Source organism: Dryas octopetala, chromosome 5 (assembly GCF_963921425.1).
Source record: "Dryas octopetala chromosome 5, drDryOcto1.1, whole genome shotgun sequence".
Classification (NCBI taxonomy): domain Eukaryota; kingdom Viridiplantae; phylum Streptophyta; class Magnoliopsida; order Rosales; family Rosaceae; genus Dryas; species Dryas octopetala.
Window position 1 is genome coordinate 15024682 of NC_141370.1, and position 20332 is coordinate 15045013.

Sequence of the window (20332 nt, forward strand, 5' to 3'; positions counted from 1 at the left end):
AAGATTCCATCCCGAGAATGAACCGTAACGGCGTCGTCTGCACCGACGTTAACGGAAGAAGGATCACGAGAGTCCCTAGCCAATCGAACTACGCCACGTACTGATGGCGGGAAAAGGTTCCAAACGGCGCGCAGTTGGTGGTAAATCTAAGAACTTCAGGCAATCACGGAGAGCACGTGCACCGACGCATTTTTCGGTATGGGACCCACACCAACTACCAGACTTTCACTTGGTGCCCACCTTCTCTCTCATGTGGACCCCCACCCTGCCACGTAAGCACGCGCTCAGGGTGCACTTTGTCATGATCGATCTTGGTCCTTTCCTTTGAGACACAAGCTATCTATCATTCATCTCTAACACTTGACACCTCCTTAATATTTCAGAACATTGCACATGTATGTGTTGTGTAACTTGTGTTCTATTATTATTTTTTTTGGGTACGTACAAAGTACAAACAAAGAAAAACGACGAATATGTAACAATTGGCTTCCTCTACCAAGGTGCCCTCAGCAAGCCAGCAATTCGAAACACCGATTATCAAGAGTAGAAATAGCCACATTCACATCCATCTCAACAAAGAAGACGAAACCCAACTGGGCAGCAAGCTGCAAACTCATGCTCAACCCTACAAGTCCTGAAACAAAAACACCAAAAGAGTGTTGTTTTGGGTTTTATACATCTGCGTTATGTTTCACGTTAGCACACTTGTAACGTACTTCACCCATTGCTATTGACGTACCATTAATGACACAAAAGAATGCATTCAAATGGCCTTCTTGTTTTTTTTTTTTTTTTCTATCTTCTAATTTTAACCATATATTATAGATTTAAGGGTGTATAAGTAAAAAAGGAAGTAGATTCAATTATTCAAAAGAAAGAAGACGAAATAGAAACAAGTAAAAGAATGAGACATATTATGATCCAAATTAATGTTGAAAAGGATATATGATAGAGAGAGAAGGGGTGATCGATGGTGTTATGCGGTGAGTAATGCACAGTAAGGAAAAAAAAGCGAGTGAGACAGTACAGAGAGTATAATGCGGACGGTGGAAGATTAAATAACGAAAAACAAAAGCCAAAGTAGTGTATACCTAAAACGTACGTTAAAAGCTACCACTTCCATCAGTCTTCTCTGCAAATTAAAGTATGCTACAATAATGAAGATAGTGTGATAAGGGGAATATTTGGACTGCTTTCTAACCTCGAACTACTAGTACTACTAGTACAGTAGTATTGGGTTATGAGAATTAAATACTTAATCATGCCAATATATATTAACACCCAGAGATTTAAGATTGTATATATTTTTGTTAAATATAATATGAAAAGGAGCCCAAATTTACGTCTTTAATGGATGCACTTTCTCTTTAATTTATTCTTTTGGGTGGGTTTGGTGGATGCTGATGGGTACTCCTTGGCAGTGCACTAACCCTGTACTTCTCTTCCTGTATTTCTGTTCATCACTTGGTGTATACTTTGACTGTTTGACATAAAAAGTGCTATCACAAAAGCTGCTTAATTCACTAACTTCTTACTTTAATCAAATAATGGAAAAACAAGTTAGTTGAAAGAATAAAGAACCAATGTATGCAATTTGGCCTTCTAATTAAACGGCGAGGTATTTATCATTTGACCTTCAATATCCTTACATGGCATGTCCTTCTATTCAATTCCCTTCACTATCATTTAAGTTTTAACCATAACCATTATATCCTTCATCTAGACCCTCAATCGTGCATTGGTATTACAAGCTTGAATTCGACATGTTTGAATACGATTGGTCAATCATCTTTCTCTAAATAACACGTACTTAGGGTAAATATCTAGATCTGCAAGCAGCGTTGCACGCCGGGCACAAGCCAATTAAGCGTGCAACATGCAACTTGGGCGTAGCCTAACCACCGTTAAATTTGGTAGGTTGAAACTCCAATATATCCACGCAGCAATTAGTGATTGGCAGTTTTAATTTATTCCTACTAACGGTAACGATAATAATTAAAGTACAATATAGTTGATTTGTGCTCGATTGGATAGATAATTAATTAGCTCCTAACTTAGGATCTTGCACCAGCTTCGACAGGGTTCTAGACTTCTTCTAGTACGTCCACACACATGGCCATGGACTGACCCCAAGGCCAATTCTAGGCTTGGTTCCACCCTTGGGTGGGGATACAAGTTTTTAGTTGAAGGCTTCAAGTGATTTAATCGAACCCCGAAAATATAAAATAACCCAGATGCATTACTTCTTATTTTCTTAATGAAGTGGTAATTAATGTATTTGTATGAAAAACAGTGGGCATGGTGTGACTCAACTAGAATTTAAAATATGAAATGTGCATGGAATTAAAAAAAACTGTGTAGCATTGTGTTTACCACGTGATCGATAAAAAAGTTTAATTTAAAAAAATTTGTGAACAGTTGGATACATACTATCTTTTAATTGAAAAATTATGTCATTCAAGACCTTTAATAGAAACAATCTTACATATCCTGGCTAAAAAAAGAAAAGAAACAATCTTACATAATTTTTTATTTCGCGCGGTGAATTGATGACGGTTGATGAGCGAATTGCAATGAGATGGGACTAAGCGGAGTGCGAAGAAGGCCCCACAGTGTTAGGGCTCCGTGGTTCACGGCTCTGAATGCTATCATGCAATTTACATTCTAAGAGAAAACAAATTAAAAGCCAATTAAAGAAGGAAGGAACAAAGGTATTACTGTATTAGGGAAGCTTCTTGTTAACTGGTTGATTAGCCTACTAAACATGCCACATGGGGACATATAATCCTGTTGACTTTAGACTCACTCACTATAACCAATATTATTTAATTAAAGAGCACATGATGATGTGATTATTAAAATCATAATCCATTTTAATAATCAAAAACCAAAGCAGGCCCATTTGATGATTTGGGGTATATTTCATGTGGGTATTAAAGGGACCTCCATCTTCATATATAGTGCAATATTATGATATTGTTCTATTAACGAAGGAGAAGCTACAACAACTACACTTGATATATAATTAAGGATATAATAATCTTCTTTTTTTTTTTTTGGTCGAGTAAGGATATAATAATCTTCTTCTTTTTTTCTTGGTCGAGTAAGGATATAATAATTTTCTTCTTTTTTTCTTAGTCGAGTAATCAGGTAACGGTCTTTTTCCCAATCAAGATAAAATTGGAGTAGAGTGCTGTATTGATTGATTGGACATTTAGTATAAGCCAAACTCTAGTAGTCAAAAATGGTGCTTCGCTCCAAGGATTAGAGTCAAAATCAAGGAAAATTCTACAATGTGAACAAAACACTATAGTAATTAACCATATATTGGATTCAGATGGATTAACCTTTTATATCTTTTTTATCTTAAGATAAAGATTCTCCAAATTTTCCATATATGTATCTATGTGACTCATGTTGCTCAACTATTTCTGCAGCTAATTAAAAACTTCAAAATATTAATGGCCGGTCACAAATACGTTAATCCAAATTTTTTTGAAGTATTAAATTCATGCGTACGTAATATGATTTTGTTAAATAGTTTGACAACAATATAACAATGTTGTGTTAAATTGTAAATTTGGGTCACACAATTAGTTAATAATCAAATTAATCAATGATTTAAATTTAGGGTCCGACACACAAATGTGTTGTGTTGTTAAACTATTATAAGAGAATATTTTCATTAAATTTTTAATATTAAATTTTTATTGAGGATTACACAGAGGATAATTATGCCTTCTTTTTTTCTATAACTTAATCATAGTGCTAAACTGCTAATTAGCCTTTCTCTTTTACATTGTCGCAGTTCTCTGCAGAAATACATATAAGATCGACTACATGCAGTGATGCAGGTAATGTTTTTTGCATTTCTACAAGCAGTGCAGGAGGAACTGAAAAATTGAAAATGATAAGAATTATTTGACGAGAAGACCCGTGTTCCGTAACAACATATATAGCAGTATAATATTCCTAGACGCCGTAGAATAATACAAGGTCAGAATAAGGGCACATTCCTCGAAAGAATTGGCAAATTTTCACATGATAAGTACATAGAAGCCTGGGTCAGAATTATCATATATACTAGAATAAATTGGAAGCATTACCAGCATATTATTAATATGAATATAATAATAATATATATATATTGCTTGTAACTTGAATGACAGCTAGTCTTTGTGATCTTCGACAGAGATAACAGATCTACTGGGTGCTGTGCTGTGCTGTGCTGTGCTGTGCTGAGAGAGAGAGAGAGAGAGAGAGAGAGAGAGAGATGGCTCAGTTAATGTGACAAAAAAGGTGGTGGGGGTTGGTGTCAATATGAAGGAAGAAAAGTGACGGATGGAGATATAATGGCCCATAATCCATAGGTGGGAGGGAGTTTCGGGTTCACATGACCCAAAGAACCAAAAGAGTTTTGGGTTCACATGGAAGTGGCTAGGTGGGCCATGCCTTGTTCAGAGCCCTGAGAGACAATAATGCCCTTTGGTCATAGTTACATTGGCAAGTCAAAGCCCTGCCTCCATTTTACTGCTAGACAAGTAGGGATGGCCTATTTCTGAGCTGCTTTAAGAAGAAAAAGAATATTGATGATTTGTTGGTTTAATCTTTACGAACATGTCTTGCTAAGTATCACCATATATGAAAGTGGTAACTCCTTACGCAATGATAATACAACTTACCCATCACCAAATAAGGTAATTTTGTTAGGTCCAACTATAACTAACTAGTTGTATATTAGGGTAATGGTATTTTCTTTGTTTCACTAGAAAATGTTACAAGATAAAATAAGCTTAAAAGTGCACGTTAGTCTTTACAAGATCCTGTAAGGCGTGCGATAAAGAGTTAAACACTCACCAATTGATCTTACTTAGGGAGTGTATAAAGCTTGTTCCATTTACTGTTGTCTTGGACTCTTTTCCATTTCTCGTTAGTTTGACAGGTTCTACATTTACCACGTAGGGATGACCCTCGACACTTGTGAACTGTGATCAAGTCATCAAGTGTAAGCTGTCTCTGTATGCGCTACACAAGTAATTAATAACGTTCACTACAAACCAAAAGCTTAACGCAAGCTGAAATAATACAGTTCTGTATTTTCCTATTTTATTCTTTTACCAAAATATTTATATATATATATGTATACATTATAGCTCTGCTCGGAGCCTCAGAACCTCAGAACCTCAGACCTTGTGAGTGTGAAGTGCAAAGAGGCAATGGACCCTGTAGCTGTTGCTCTTTGCTGATTCACCACACTCTTAAACTAGCTTCCGCTCTTTCTCTCTTTGTACATTTCTGAATTCATTCCCTGCTGGGTCTTCTCTGAGTTCTATTTACCACCTTAGTTGATAGAGAGGGTGAGAGAAAAGGCCTAAAATGGAAACCAACTCAGTTTCCAAGTTGTGCTTGTTTATGGGCATGGTTTGCTTCTTGGGGTTTCAGCTGGTCCAGTGTACTGTCACCTATGATAGGAAGGCCATTGTGATTAATGGGCAAAGAAGAATCCTCATTTCTGGTTCAATACATTACCCCAGAAGCACTCCTGAGGTACCCAATCTTTCCCATTTTGCCATTTCTCTTGTCTTTCTTTTCAATAATTATTTCCAAAATTGTTCCTTTTTGTGGGTTATTCTGATTTACTTGAGAAATGGGCTTTGGTTTAGATGTGGGAAGATCTGATACAGAAGGCAAAAGATGGAGGTCTTGATGTCATCGAAACCTATGTATTCTGGAATGTGCATGAGCCTACTCCTGGCAATGTACTCTTCACTTTCTCTCCATTTTTATTTTCAACGTTTGCTACTTTGTTTTGCTCTGTTTGCCATTTATTTCCCTTCTAATCATGCATGCTTGCTTTGTTTGTGTTGGGGTTCAGTACAATTTTGAAGGGAGGTATGATCTGGTGAGATTCCTAAAGACCATACAGAAGGCAGGGCTCTATGCTCACCTTCGCATTGGGCCTTATGTTTGTGCTGAGTGGAACTTTGGGTAACTCCCTCCCTGTTTTTCTTTTTCTCCAGATCTCTGTATCTTAGCTTCTTGTTTTGCATTTGAGGATTTTCCACTACCAGTTTTTCTTGTTCTTTTTTATTTCTTAAAAAAATTAACAAAGTTTTCTGATTCTGTGATTTTTAGGGGGTTTCCTGTTTGGTTGAAGTATGTTCCGGGAATCAGCTTCAGAACGGACAATGAGCCTTTCAAGGTTAATTTTCTATACTTTATCCTTTTCCTGATTATGTTGCATGACCTGTCTAAAGAGAATTTATGGAGCTTCTTCTTCTTTTCTTCTTATTCTTCTTTAATTTTGGGGGGTGTGGGTGATATTCAGTATAATTTTATAATGTACAACTTCTGGTGTTGCAGAGGGCAATGCAAGGGTTCACGGAAAAGATTGTAGGACTGATGAAGAGTGAAAATTTGTTTGAGTCCCAGGGTGGCCCCATCATTCTCTCTCAGGTATATGAGCCTTTTGGTTTTTCAATTTTGCTCTATGATATTTTTGGTATTTTTCCCTGCCAATATGTGGAACACTATATTATTGGGAAATGTAAATAATTTATACTTGAATGTTAATTTGTAATTAGATGAGCTCTACTGGCAGATAATTAAACTATTTTGAGTCAAGTTATAATGATAATATGTTCATTTTTGCTTCTGGCTCAGATTGAGAATGAGTACGGAGCACAGAGTAAGTTATACGGAGCTGCTGGCCATAATTATATGACTTGGGCTGCAAATATGGCTATTGGGTTGGGAACCGGGGTCCCGTGGGTGATGTGCAAGGAAGAAGATGCTCCAGATCCAGTGGTGAGCATTTAACACTCTTTATGCTGCAGATCTTAGCTTGACTCATTCTACATTTTCCTTTTAAGGAGTTGCGTGACTTGTTCTTTATTAAAGAGGTCTCTTGTAAGTTTCATTCTATCTTTTGCGAAGAGTTGGCTGAAATGTTTTGTTGATGATGGTGACAGATAAACACATGTAATGGCTTCTATTGCGATTCTTTTACTCCCAACAAACCCTACAAGCCTACGATTTGGACAGAGGCATGGAGTGGCTGGTATGTTTAGTATGCTTGTTTGCTTGGGAACATCAAGTACGTTGATTTACTACAAATGAAAATACATTCATTTCACTCTTTAGGTTTACGGAGTTTGGCGGTCCAATTCACCAACGACCAGTTCAAGATTTAGCATATGCAGTTGCTAGATTCATACAGAAAGGAGGATCCTTTGTTAATTATTACATGGTTGGTTTTCTTTAATTCCTATTTTGAGGCTACAGAAAATCTGCAATGTTAAAATAAAACCTCTCATCGAAAACTGAATTCTTGTGTTTCCTGTATAACAGTACCATGGAGGTACCAATTTTGGACGCACAGCTGGGGGCCCTTTCATCACTACCAGCTACGACTATGATGCTCCATTAGATGAATATGGTGAGAATAAAATATTACATGCTTCTGTCCAAGGACTTCATCAGAAGTTCAACTTGATGAGACCTATGGGTGCCAAACACTAACCCCTGGGACGGTGTTGTCCTTATTAAATGGTGACTGGGTTGCTTTCTTTTAGGTGCAGTGTAGAGAGAGATGAGACCAATGGGTGCCAAACACTAACCCCTGGGACAGTGTTGTCCTTGTTACATGGTGACTGGGTTGCTTTCTTTTAGGTGCATCTGATAATCTGATCATCTACAGATGCTCAGCACCCATCAGTCTATCTCAATATTACAATGACTTAAATTGAAAAGATTATGAGTTTTCTAGTAATTGCTTATGCAAACTTATGTCTGTGTCTGTGTGTAATCATATACCAGTACACTGCATATAAGTTTTGAGAATATAGCTAACTGCTCCACTGTAAAACTTGATAGGTTTAATCAGGCAACCAAAGTATGGTCATCTAAAGGAGCTTCATAGGGCTATCAAGATGTGTGAACGGGCTTTAGTTTCAGCTGATCCTATCATCACTTCACTGGGAAATTTTCAACAGGTTTTCACTTCCGTTCTCAAACTAGCTTTTGGTAATTGCATAAGTTATTCTGTTTTACCAACTCTAGGTATTGTTGGCATTTCTAGGCTCATGTGTACACTTCAGAATCAGGAGATTGTGCAGCATTTATTTCAAACCACGATTCCAAGTCAGCTGCAAGAGTGATGTTTAATAACATGCACTATAACCTGCCTCCTTGGTCCATCAGTATCCTTCCTGATTGCAGAAATGTAGTCTTTAACACTGCAAAGGTATTGACTTTAAACATAATCCGAGACCACACTTTCAGGAACACAAGTCTTAATTCCCTTAGTTTCATTTTCTTTTAGCATTGAAAGGTTTAAAAGTTTCTGAGATGAAATTATTTGTCGTTCCTCCTTAGATTGGAGTTCAAACATCACAAATGGAAATGTTGCCGACAAATGTTGAGATGGTATCATGGGAGAGTTATGATGAAGAGATTACTTCTCTCGATGACAGTTCAACAATCACTGCTCCTGGTCTCTTGGAACAGATAAATGTCACGAGGGATAGTACTGATTACCTGTGGTACATAACTAGGTGAGAATTTCCTGAGGCTCTCTTTTATTTATCACCATCTCATATTTCTCCAGTCTGTCTGGCTTTCCATTTTCTTGGAAGTTTTTCTAGTTCACCGATGAAAGATTTAGCAATGACTTCTTAAAAGCCTTTCAAAAAAAGGTTCTAATTTGACCTAGCTTGGTCGTCTATGGCAAGTACCTAATTTGCAGTTTGAAAGAAGATGTAAGAACACTGAAATATGGCTCAGGATGGTGTTACATATGCCTTCAGTGACATCCTGACCATGGGACCAGAGAGAAACATTTCAAGTGAGACTGTGAGAGCCTCAGAAAGGCCTTAAAGATAGAAATTATAACATCATCCTTTTTTCATTGTGCCTACAGCATTGATATTGGTTCATCTGAATCTTTCCTGCGTGGAGGAGAACTCCCCACTCTTATTGTTCAATCAACAGGCCATGCTGTGCACATATTCATTAATGGACAGCTTTCAGGTACTATTTTGATTTGCTTCTTGCATGCATATCATCTATCTGGCTAGTAGTAAAAAATTTAACATATATTATCACAGGTTCTGCCTTTGGGACAAGGGAGAGTAGGAGATTCACATATACTGGCAAGGTCAATCTACATCCAGGAACAAACAGAATTGCACTGCTGAGTGTTGCCGTCGGATTGCCAGTTAGTTCCGTTTCCCACCATTATTTAAATTTCACATTCTATTTAAGTAATCTGCCAATCCTAAATTGTGAAATGTTAAAACCTCGTGACTGCTAAACAAACCTGACTTTTATTGCAAGATTTCTTCTTCTTTTTTAATGTCTGACCTACAATTGTTGTTGCTTGTTGAAGAATGTTGGGGGACATTATGAGGCATGGAATACAGGAATCCTTGGCCCAGTTGCACTTCATGGACTTGACCAGGGAAAATTGGACTTGTCTTGGCAAAAATGGACCTACCAGGTAGGTGATATTAATTTGGAAATCAAATTTACTTATTGCTGATTCAAAGAAACATTTTCACTTATCGCTGCTACTTTAACAGGTTGGACTGAAAGGAGAAGCCATGAATCTTGTATCTCCAAATGGTATTTCCTCTGTTGAATGGATGCGTGGATCATTAGCTGCACAAAGACAGCAGCCATTGACTTGGCATAAGGTAAGCAACAAAGGAAAATGGAACTCACGGTGTTTGTGGTAAAAATGGAAATGAATTATTAAACGCTCTCACTCAATTTTCCAGACTTTTTTCACTGCACCTGAAGGAGACGAGCCGTTGGCTTTGGACATGGAGGGAATGGGAAAAGGCCAAATATGGATTAATGGGCAGAGTATTGGGAGATACTGGACTGCATATGCTAATGGTAATTGCAATGGGTGCAGTTATGCTGGAGGGTTTAGACCTACAAAGTGTCAATCGGGTTGTGGCCAACCCACTCAACGATTGTAAGTACCCGTTTTTCAAAATTTATAACAAGTATCATAGTATGAATGTGTGGTATAAACATTTAGTGGCTTACTCAGCAAACAAATTCTTCCCTTAAGTTCCTTGTAAATTTCATTTTCAGGTACCATGTGCCTCGGTCTTGGTTAAAGCCAACACAAAATCTGTTGGTAATATTTGAGGAACTTGGAGGGGATCCCTCAAGAATTTCTCTTGTAAAGAGATCTGTGAGCAGTGTTTGTGCAGAGGTCTCTGAATACCACCCAACAATAAAGAATTGGCACATCGAAAGCTATGGAAAAGTACAAGACTTCCACAACCCCAAGGTTCACTTGCGGTGTAACCCAGGCCAATCTATCTCTTCCATTAAATTCGCAAGCTTTGGTACGCCTTTGGGAACCTGTGGGAGTTACCAACAAGGAACTTGCCATGCCCCTACCTCATATTCTGTCTTAGAGAAGGTACTCAATAATGCTATCTGGTTTTCACAATCTACTAGTATTCTTACCCTCTTTCTGAACTGTGTTCTGTCTTTGATTACAACAGAAGTGCATTGGGCAGCAGAGATGTGTAGTCACCATATCCAACAGTAACTTTGGAGATCCATGCCCAAAAGTGTTGAAGCGCCTGACAGTTGAAGCTGTTTGTGCTCCCACGACTTCAACAACTGCGCAACCCAATTGGAGGGGTTAGTGAAAGAGTGAAATAACATATCATAATTGTTGCACCTAATCACTAAATTATATACCACAGCAAGAGAAGCAAGGGAAGAAGAATAAGAGGTAAAGTACAGGGAGATAGAAGTCTAGTTAGGTGGAGTGCCATAGTTTTTTTTTTTTTTTTTTTTCTGATGAAGAGTAGCCCTGGAGAAGGGTATTTCATATTTGTAGCCAAAGGCAAGTAGTCGTTAATTTAAGTGAGGATAATGGACTTGTGTAATATAGTGATTGCTACTTAGGTGAGTTGGTAGATTCCTGGGGTCCTACAATTTGGGCCCTAGGGTTTAGGCCCCGGTCCCCGGCCTTTTTACGGGATATGGGCACTGGGAAATGATGTTTGTTTTTTTTCTTTGTTCTTTTTTTCTTGTTGAATGATTTACTGTTCATGTATTGTTGGGGAACAAGCATGCCCCAATTAGGTGTTTAGGTTCATGTTGGGAGAGGATCCTAGTATGACCAGTTGTTTACAGTGCAGTTCCAGAAAAAAAAATTGAAAGCCCCGTGTTGTCCATTTTACAATGTTTCTTGATTCTTCCTCTTTAGTCCACTATAAACTTCATTTTATTGCAAACAAGATGAGGGATATAATATTGGTGATTATTTGCCAAAAAAAGAATTAATATTGGTGATTATAATTAAATTCCCTCTCACAACCCCCAAAGAAGTGAAACTGGCTTTCATTTTTAATTGTATTGCTATCTCCCTTTGATGGTGAACATACCAAGAACATCTTTGTTTATTTCAATCATACATCAAAGAAAAGACAGTCATAAGAGGCCACTAAGAAGCAGCTTTTTTTTAGGCATAATGCAAATACTATCATAATCAGGCAGAAGCAGTGGCTATGTGCTTTGCTATAGTCTGCTGCAGTTCTTCTTTCTTTGCTCCCACCACCTTGTCCACAATCTTCCTTTCTTTCACAAATATGAAGGTTGGCATTGCCTCTACAGCCCAATCTTGGGCAATAGTCTACAATAAAAATCAATTGTAAGTGAACTTTTACAGTGTGGTTCTAAATAAATTTGATTTTGTAGAGAGATTTTAGTTTGATTTAATTTTTTATATTACCTTCAACTCATCCACATCAACCTTTAGGAATATGACATTTGGCAGTTTCTTAGCCAGCTCTGCCAAGAATGGGGCAATGAAGCGGCATGGTCCACACCATGAAGCAGTGAAATCAACAACGATCTGCACCGATCAAAGTGCTAAGCAGATGAGAAAGAAGTGAAAGAAAACAATATAACTAGTTGACCACAAAACAACACATATATGCATGTATAACAAGTAAAACATACATATGTAAGTACATAAGGAGTAACACGATATCAATAGTGTATTATTCTCAAATGCTTAACATTACAATATAACCGTTATCTTAAAATCATAGTCTTTTTGAGCCACCCATTCAATGACTTGCATATGACAACTAACAATTTTTCTCCCTGTTCTGCAGTCTTGCTAGCACTAATTCTCTAAAACTCCACATTCAACAAACAAAGGAAAAATAGAAAACAATTTGAAATGTATAATCTTTGATGCACCATCATTATTAGTTATTTTTTTTTTTTAATGGAAGGGACAGTTGATGGTAGGGTCAAAACAAAACTAACAAGAGGGTTTGTACAATACTAACAAAGAGTAAACAGCCCTAAGCATCTCCATGCCGTTTGTAAGACTACAGATCAAAAAATAAAACAGAGAACGACAACAAGCCAGAGGCAAACATGATGTAGTTCTGGTATCTTTTTATTGGGCATAAAGAGGTCCTTCTTATACTAGGATTCATAGATGGGCAACATAGCTTCTGAAATAAACGTCATAGGAAACTATAATTTTTGAGTCGGGATATTCTTTTAACAAGAAAGAATGAGAAACATGTCATATGGCTCTTTGTGTGTCCTTTGGCGTTTGTGTGTTCCAAATATTAAAAAAAAAAAAAAAATTATGGAAAAGGTTCTACCTCTATGAACTTATAAAATTATGAAAAGCACTAATTGGTGGGTCAAACAAAAATTAACTAGAGGGATCATGTATAATTAACTAATTACTTTTGCCTTTTGGCCATAAGAGGACAGCTAAAGACATGTAGAGAAGATCCATACTCATAATATTTAGTTCTTTTAGTTATATTGTACCTGTGGATAACTTCTAATTGATCTCTGGCTAACAGGTACATGTTCCCAAAACTAAATACAGAGGAAAGAAACAGACCCTTAAATTAAAAAAAAAAAATGCTGAGGAAAAGAAGCCAATTTTTTAACCTGCTTACTCCAACATGCTTTCCAAAAACGAAGGCAGCCAAAGCCTTTATAATTTCCATTGAGGAATCACAAAATTCATAAGAAAATTCCAAAAATTCAAACAAAGAGAGCCTCTTTGCCTAACGTAGGCTCTGAAACCAATAATTGCAGACAATACTAATAATTACTAATCAGTGTAAACACATAGTGCATCATGATCATGCTAAATCATATATGGATTATAAAGCATACCAAATCTTTTTACAAAACCCATATAACGCTTTGAACATGAATCTAGAAGGAAATCAAATCCGATAAGCACAAACCAAACGAACCCACTATTTAGATTCATTAAAAACAACAGCCCAAAACCACAAATAGCAAATCAAATCCACAACCAAAACCAAACAAGAATTTTAATTTAGAGTGATTAATAAAACAAAATACCAGTTTGTTGGAGTCGTTGCCCTTCTGGAGCTGCTCGTTCCATGCATCCACAGTGTGGCAACTGAAAACTTGTCCCTCCTCTGCTGCCATTTCTCGCTCTTGAAATTTTCTCCTGAAACAAACAGAAAATACCACACAAAATAAACGCCTGTGCTTTTTTGTATCGGTTTCGGACTCTCTCACTCCTTTAATAAGCAAACCGCAGCTGTTTATCACTACAAAATGGACCTCGGAATTCCCATTAATTACGAGTCTGCCATCATCGATAAGAACTATGTACGACAAAGGAGATTCCCATGCAACGTAAAAGGACTATGACCTATTGACCTGTATGCCGCGTAATGAAGGTTAGGTGGGGATTTATTGTGGACGCGGTGCAGGCGAGCCCACATTATGAAATATGGACCTTAAATCGTAACCGTAGATCGGTGGAAATTGACTTTTTACGATCATGCTTTTCGAGCTGCGAAAATTAACGTTCAAGAATCAAGGCATCATGGTATGGTTGTCACGTATTCTTATGTGATTTTTTTTCTTTGTTTTTTTTGAAGAAAGTATTATCATGTGATTTGATTGTGCCTAGAATGTTTTAACATCTGTAGATATTATTGCAGGGATTTCCATTCCATTTTTCATGTAATTTCTATCTTTAATTAATCAATGCGAGAAAAAAAAAAAGTAAATTAACAAAAAATCACAAAAAATTGTAAGTTTTACTTAAAAACCCATATACATGTTTTATTTATTTTTAAGCATGTGACTTGAAATTAAACTTTTTCTTGACACCATACGTAAAACTTACAAGCTACACGTTATCTTGTTATAATGCAATATATAAAGAGTTATACTTTATTTTGTTATGATGCAGTATATAACTCTACAATTTTTTTTTTTAGAAGTAAAGTTACAGTTTATAATTTTGTAAAATTATACTTTGTTAAATAATGTACTATTGTTTTAAGGTTTAAGTATTTAGAGTTTAAGTTTTATGACTTATATTTAAGATTTTGAGGCATTAGCATTAAATTCTAAAGTCTATACCATACACCCTAAGCTCTCAAAAGAATTCAAAAATTAAACTAAAATTTGGGTATGATTGAATACCTTAAAGTGTATGCTTTAGTTAATTTAAATAGTATTGAATGCTCTATATTTGATTTTTCTTGAATTATGGCTTAAAAATAAATAAATTAGAAGTTTAGGTTTATAACTAAAAAATGTTATATATTATAAATAAAGAATTCTAAAAAATTGTGGGAAAGAAATCTGTTTTCTTTTTTGTTTTTGTGGGCACATTTAAGAGGCATTCTCATTGCCCAAGAAAAAAAAAACGGGACATTCTCATGGCCCTAAAAAAGAAAAAGGGACATTCTCATGTATTTACATTCACACTCAAAATTGAAAAAAATATTTAAAATTTGGCACAAAAGGACAAAGTAGTCTACTTCAGTTCAATCAAATCAGATTCTGTCACATAATTAACGCTCTACCAAAATAAAAAAGTTCAATAATCTCTACGTAAAGAAAAAATATTATTTTAGTGTAATACAATACAACCATTGAACCATGTGATGTTATCTAATTTAGATATTATAATATGGATAGTTGTTATTATCTTAAGTCAAAAGCTCTAACTTTTTTTTTTTTCTAAATTTGATAGGAAAAGACTTTTTTTTATATTTTTTTATTCAGATAGGAAAAAACTAAGTGGTTAACTCTTTTATTTCTATATTCGGATCCTAATTTGTAGCACCTCATTATTATTAAGGATTGATATCTTTTTTTTGGTTGGGTAAGGATTCATATCATTTATTGTAGAATTCATATTATTATGTTTGAAATGGGCAGGCAATGGGTCGTGTGTCTGTCGTGTCATTTTGTATTCGTGTTAAATATTAGTCAATTATAACTCAATTATAACTCAGCTTGTTTAATTAATTTGGTCGATTGACTTAACCCTAACTCGACCTATTATAATCGTACCATATTTGGATTGACCCATTTATCTCGTGAATTAAAATTTAAACCAAAGTAGTTACGTATGTATTACCTTTTAAAAAAAATATTTAATACCATGTACAAATAAGTCATATAATACATATTAAAAAATAAGAAAAATTATTTATTCTCTTCATATAATACTAGTTAAACGTATTTAGTGTGTCACAATCATATTACAGTTTGACACTAATTCAATCCGTTTATTATTCTTGTTTAGTGAGTATTGTCGTATTTGTGTTCGTGTCAAGAAATGACCAACCTAAATTTGTTAACTTCGTGTCACGTTCGAGTCGTGTTATCATGTTCTGTCAAATTTTTCAACCTTTCGAATGATATTGACCAAGGTATAAAATTTCATTTTTTTAAGGTATGAAAATTTTAACAACAAATCAAATAATTTTCGCTCAGATTTTGGTGAAAATTTTTCCAAATTTCCTAAAATTCTCAAAATTTTAGCGAAAGTTTCAGCTTAGAGGCAGAGATCAGTAGGAGAGAGGGGAGGAATAGGCGAGACTGCCTAGTCGCCGGAGGGCGCACCAGTGGCAGATCAAAGAGAGATTCAGAGGGTGATTGAGGGGGGAGGAGAGAGAAAGGATGGGGGAGGGAGGGGAGAGGAGGAAGAGAGGAAGATCGGGGAAGGAAGGAGAGATAGGGGAGGAAGAGGAAGGAGAGAGGAGATGCAACAGTGGTTCTGGTCGAAAGTGGAAGTTTCAGGAAGGATATGTTGGTTTTGCTGATGAGTTTGATGGCGGGTTGTTGATGAGTTTGGTTTGCTGCCAAAAATAGATGGAGGCTTAATTGCTGTCATTCAGTCAAATAGATGGAGGCTTAATTGCTAAATATAAAAATTCTTAATACGTGGGCCCATTATAAAAAACAAAGATAAGATTGTAGGGGCCCATCATAAAAAGCAAAGGGAATATTGGAAGAGAGAGTCATGGGAGGGAAAAAAAAAAAAGGAAAGATAAAAGAGAACAAAATAAAGGGGCTTAGGGTTGATTGAGGTTTGAGACTTTTGGGTAATTGGAAAGAAAAAAAAAAAATTTGAGTTTCGTCTAGTTGTTTTTAAACCCTAAACTCTAAACATTTCTGTATAAAAAAAAATTAAAAATGGCCTAAATCATAATATCTTATACTATATTCTAAAGAATATAGAATATAGAAAGTTTAGTGTATAGATTATAAAGTATAAAAAGTATTAGAATATATAGTATATAAGATTTAGTGTATAAATTATAGAGTATAAAGAATATATTAATTTTATTTAATAGTATGTACGTCCAGCGCGCATTAGGTTTCATCTTATATCACATGAAACCTACTATATAATTTAGTTTCTTCAATGTTTTTTATTATGTTAAGTAAACATATGGTAAAGTTTCATTCAAAATTTTCTTATTTTAATAACAATTTTTATCGTTTCTGTCTAATTTTTATCAAAATTTAAAATTTATCAAAATTTATGCAAAATCTAAAATTTACTCCTTGATATTGACTTGATACACCATAAAGTGTCAATGTTAATTATCATCCACCAACTATCTATTGAACTAGTGGCATTTCTCTACACTATTTTGAAAAGACCCCATGCTCGAATCTTCCCTTTCCAAATAAACAAAAAAAATGTTATTTTTCATCCGCGCCATGGGCCACATGTTTGGTGAAAGAGAAAGAACATGTTTTCCATGATTCAAGCTTTATTTGGATCCAATGGAAGCCTTGGAAGGTGCTAACTAACAGGTCCAGGTTTGATTCTTTGGGAGCTCGGGTATAACGTACCAAGACTTAGTAGAATCCGTTAGACCCTTTATTCTCCTACTTGTTAATTAGAATTAACAAATAATCCATTTAACAATTAAATACAGATAGTTTTATAGTAAACTCTACTCTGCACAGAGACCACAGCCCAGTTACCCCAGTATAAACTACAAAATGGAATAACCTTCAATTCTTAAGATCAAATACTTTTTGGGAGGAAACGGATACCTAGTAATTAACATGTCCAAAGTAGCTGGCAACTGCCAATGTTCTATACAATCTGAATCACATGGTCTCTAAAACCAAAGTTTTTATATGATGACATCAAATAGCAGAATCTACAATTGGATCAAATTCTTGAAACAGTAAGTACCAAGAAGAAACCAACCAACAAGAAAGGCAGTGAAGAATCCTAAGTAAGTTAGGAAGGTTGAACCTCCAATTGCAACTCCAACACTGAATGTTATTAGAAATGGTAAAAAAGAGCGCACCACGGACGTTATGCTCACCCATTCACCCTTAAGGAAGATCAGAGCTGCAAGGTTCACAACATTCCACCCACCAGAATGAAAGCCTAACCTGTTTACGTTGTTGGCTACAAAGGAGTGGCAATTGCAAGTAAAAAGGTTATAAGATCGGTGTTGGAATTCCTGAGTGCCCTTCCGAAGTGCATCATCCCATGTCAACACTCCAGGTTCATCCTGCCCATATTGATCCTCACTTTGGTGCGCAGATGGATGGGAAATAGCGTAACACTGCTGTCAAAAATTATGATGAGCATAAATTAAGACTCTAAGCAGGTGAGAAAAAAAATGTTGGACTAAAAGATCAGCTCCTATACACTCAATGTTGCCACCATTTTCAAAGTATCCCAGCTTGTATGAATCACACTCATTGCACCAAATCAAGGTAGTATAAAAGGGATCTCCCTGCTCGCGAAGCAGGGGTTTAGTAATTCCATGCTTCTCCTGTTTGGTGCACTGATAACAGTGCCACTGCTCAGCCGACTCCAATATATGCCATGTTGCCAGCTGGTGGAACACCAGCGATGGCAACAATTTTATAAAAAGTAATTACATAGGAGCTGAAACAATGGTTCAGATATGAAGACCAGCAATACCTTTTCTTTGCTTATTTGGATGTAGCGAGTTGCTGCTCCAAAAGCAAAGTCATCCACACACACAAAATTGGGCCCTGCAAAGTCCAAAATCACACCATCTTCTCTGCATATGCCAATGTGGCCGACGAACGGAATCAACCAAGAGATAACAGGAAGGGGTGTCCACACAATGCAGCATGGAAACCGGGCTCTTCTAGGATCAATTTGAAAATTCGGTGAAGCACTTCCATCAATCATCAAGTGGTGCTCAGGGCCAGCATTTGCTTCCATTTCCAAAGTTGGAAACTGCTGAATTGCCTCAAAAACATTAGATATGAGACAAATTAGTTTATTATCATAAATCTTGCTCAGAATGAAAAGGTGCTGCCAAAATAAAAGGAATCAAGTTCTATTACAAAGAGAATTTACAAACTGCATTCTCCTAAAGATATAAAGAAAAATTTATGAGGCTCTTATGATCAAGCATTCCTCAACCAATACCATTGCAAGAAAACCAAATAAAATCTCTCAATCAGATACGAGTCTATAACATTTTATGGAAACATTTTTCATGAAAACAGACCTATCCTGGTGCTTACTCCACCCGCTTCCAAAATGAATATTTTGTAACAAGCAGCATATTTCAGCAGATAATCAATATACAAAATGAGCCATACGCATAGACAGATGAGCATCCACGTTAAGTGGATCACCAATACACAGATTTGAATACCCTATTCATTTAGTAACCTAATTCGACCAAGGAATGGTTAAATACGCTAATGGGTTCATCTTTACTCTATTAAAGATGACCAATTTCCATAGCAATTGTGAAGTCTAATTAAACATCTTTGAAGCTTCACCCTATTGCCTTCATGTTTTGCTTTTACCATAAATTAGATACCCAATACGAGAAACTGTCAGGAAAACTTCAGCGGTCGAAGGGCCGTAGCTAAATGTAAGAGAGCATTGCAATACAAACCATAAAGACAGAGGAAGAGAAATAGAGTACCTTTTGAGAATGGGCAATGGAAATATGGAAGGGAAAATGAGCCTAGCACCGAGCGAGCGATTGTTCAAAGTTCAAGCCTAACGGGAGATAGCTTCGGTCAAAAGGAGTTGGGATACGAGTTTTTGTGTTTCTGATATATTTGGTATGTTTGGTTAGCGGGTTAGTATAACCGAGTACTGGACGTCTCTTGCGCAAAAATTGTATTGAATCCATATATTCTAATTTATTTTTTGGGAAAAGATTTAGGATCTCAATTTTTAGAAAAATTATTTAGTGTATCCGATCACATAGTGTAACTAATTTAATGTGTAAGGACATTATTGAATGATATATTTATATTAATAGGTTATAGTATTAATAACATTCATGCATATTATGACACGTTAAATTAATTACACTAAGTGATAGTGTATCGGTTACACAAAATAATTTTTCTAACTTTTGTGCCTCAATCTGATATGGCATAATTAAATGGCACACATCACTTTTTTTTTTCTTCTAATCATTATACACATCATTATTTTATTTATATTATCACATTAAAATCATTTTTATTGAAAGACTACTTTTCATTTAGACTCCAGTTACCCTAATTTATCTTACCCAATTTTCTCTTTCTATTTCCTCTCCCTAACCCTTCCAATCCCATATTCCTAATTCATTTTTCATCTTCTCTTTTAATTCTTTAGATTTTAACTTTTTATTTTGCTTATTTCATCTTTTTATATCATGTCTTATTTACTTAGTTTAATTGATTTTTCCATGTTAATTGCAATTGCATATCTTGAATGTAATTGCAAGGGACGGGACAAAAAGGTTGGGGTAGAAGTGGGGTGTTGGGTAGGGGCGGATAGAGAGACTAGTGAATGAATTTCTATACCCTCCAAATACAAGAAACCCATTACTCTATTCATTTGCTCAATTATTACGTACAATGACTTCGTTCATTAGAAGAAATTACAATAAATTCTTAGAGAGCCTACATGATAATTTTGATCAAACTACAATAAATTCAAGAGATAGAGAGAGATATATAGAACATAAAGAAGAGAAATGAGGGAGGAAGTGAGGAG

General features: G+C 35.8%; 3 protein-coding genes across 6 annotated transcripts; 1 reads left to right on the forward strand and 2 right to left on the reverse strand.

Moving 5' to 3' along the window:
• Positions 1-5154: 5154 nt before the first annotated feature.
• On the forward strand, positions 5155-11218 carry BGAL3 (beta-galactosidase 3). The gene is made up of 19 exons (XM_086243256.1): positions 5155-5547; positions 5664-5759; positions 5876-5988; positions 6136-6202; positions 6364-6456; positions 6664-6807; positions 6972-7060; positions 7144-7249; positions 7351-7438; positions 7876-7994; positions 8081-8245; positions 8377-8555; positions 8921-9030; positions 9108-9217; positions 9389-9499; positions 9582-9695; positions 9780-9982; positions 10105-10441; positions 10527-11218. Exons 1-19 carry the CDS (start codon positions 5377-5379, stop codon positions 10671-10673), a joined length of 2562 nt encoding a protein of 853 aa, XP_086099382.1. The 5' UTR covers positions 5155-5376; the 3' UTR covers positions 10674-11218.
• Positions 11219-11417: 199 nt separating this feature from the next.
• Positions 11418-13552, reverse strand: TRX1 (thioredoxin H-type 1). The gene is made up of 3 exons (XM_086243257.1): positions 13390-13552; positions 11768-11890; positions 11418-11668 (listed from the first exon to the last, which is right to left on the reverse strand). The coding sequence occupies exons 1-3, from the start codon at positions 13477-13479 to the stop codon at positions 11525-11527; spliced, it is 357 nt and encodes a 118-aa protein (XP_086099383.1). The 5' UTR covers positions 13480-13552; the 3' UTR covers positions 11418-11524.
• Positions 13553-17311: 3759 nt separating this feature from the next.
• Positions 17312-19378, reverse strand: RTH (RTE1-homolog). 4 transcript variants are annotated; one of them, XM_086244686.1, is made up of 3 exons: positions 19260-19378; positions 18269-18553; positions 17312-17906 (listed from the first exon to the last, which is right to left on the reverse strand). In XM_086244686.1, the coding sequence occupies exons 2-3, from the start codon at positions 18536-18538 to the stop codon at positions 17487-17489; spliced, it is 690 nt and encodes a 229-aa protein (XP_086100812.1). In that variant the 5' UTR covers positions 18539-18553; positions 19260-19378; the 3' UTR covers positions 17312-17486. The 4 variants fall into 4 exon arrangements, with proteins under 4 accessions (XP_086100812.1, XP_086100814.1, XP_086100810.1 ...); XM_086244688.1 differs by having other exon boundaries at positions 17312-17903; positions 18269-18556; XM_086244684.1 differs by having other exon boundaries at positions 18269-18556.
• Between the last annotated feature and the right edge of the window lie 954 nt (positions 19379-20332).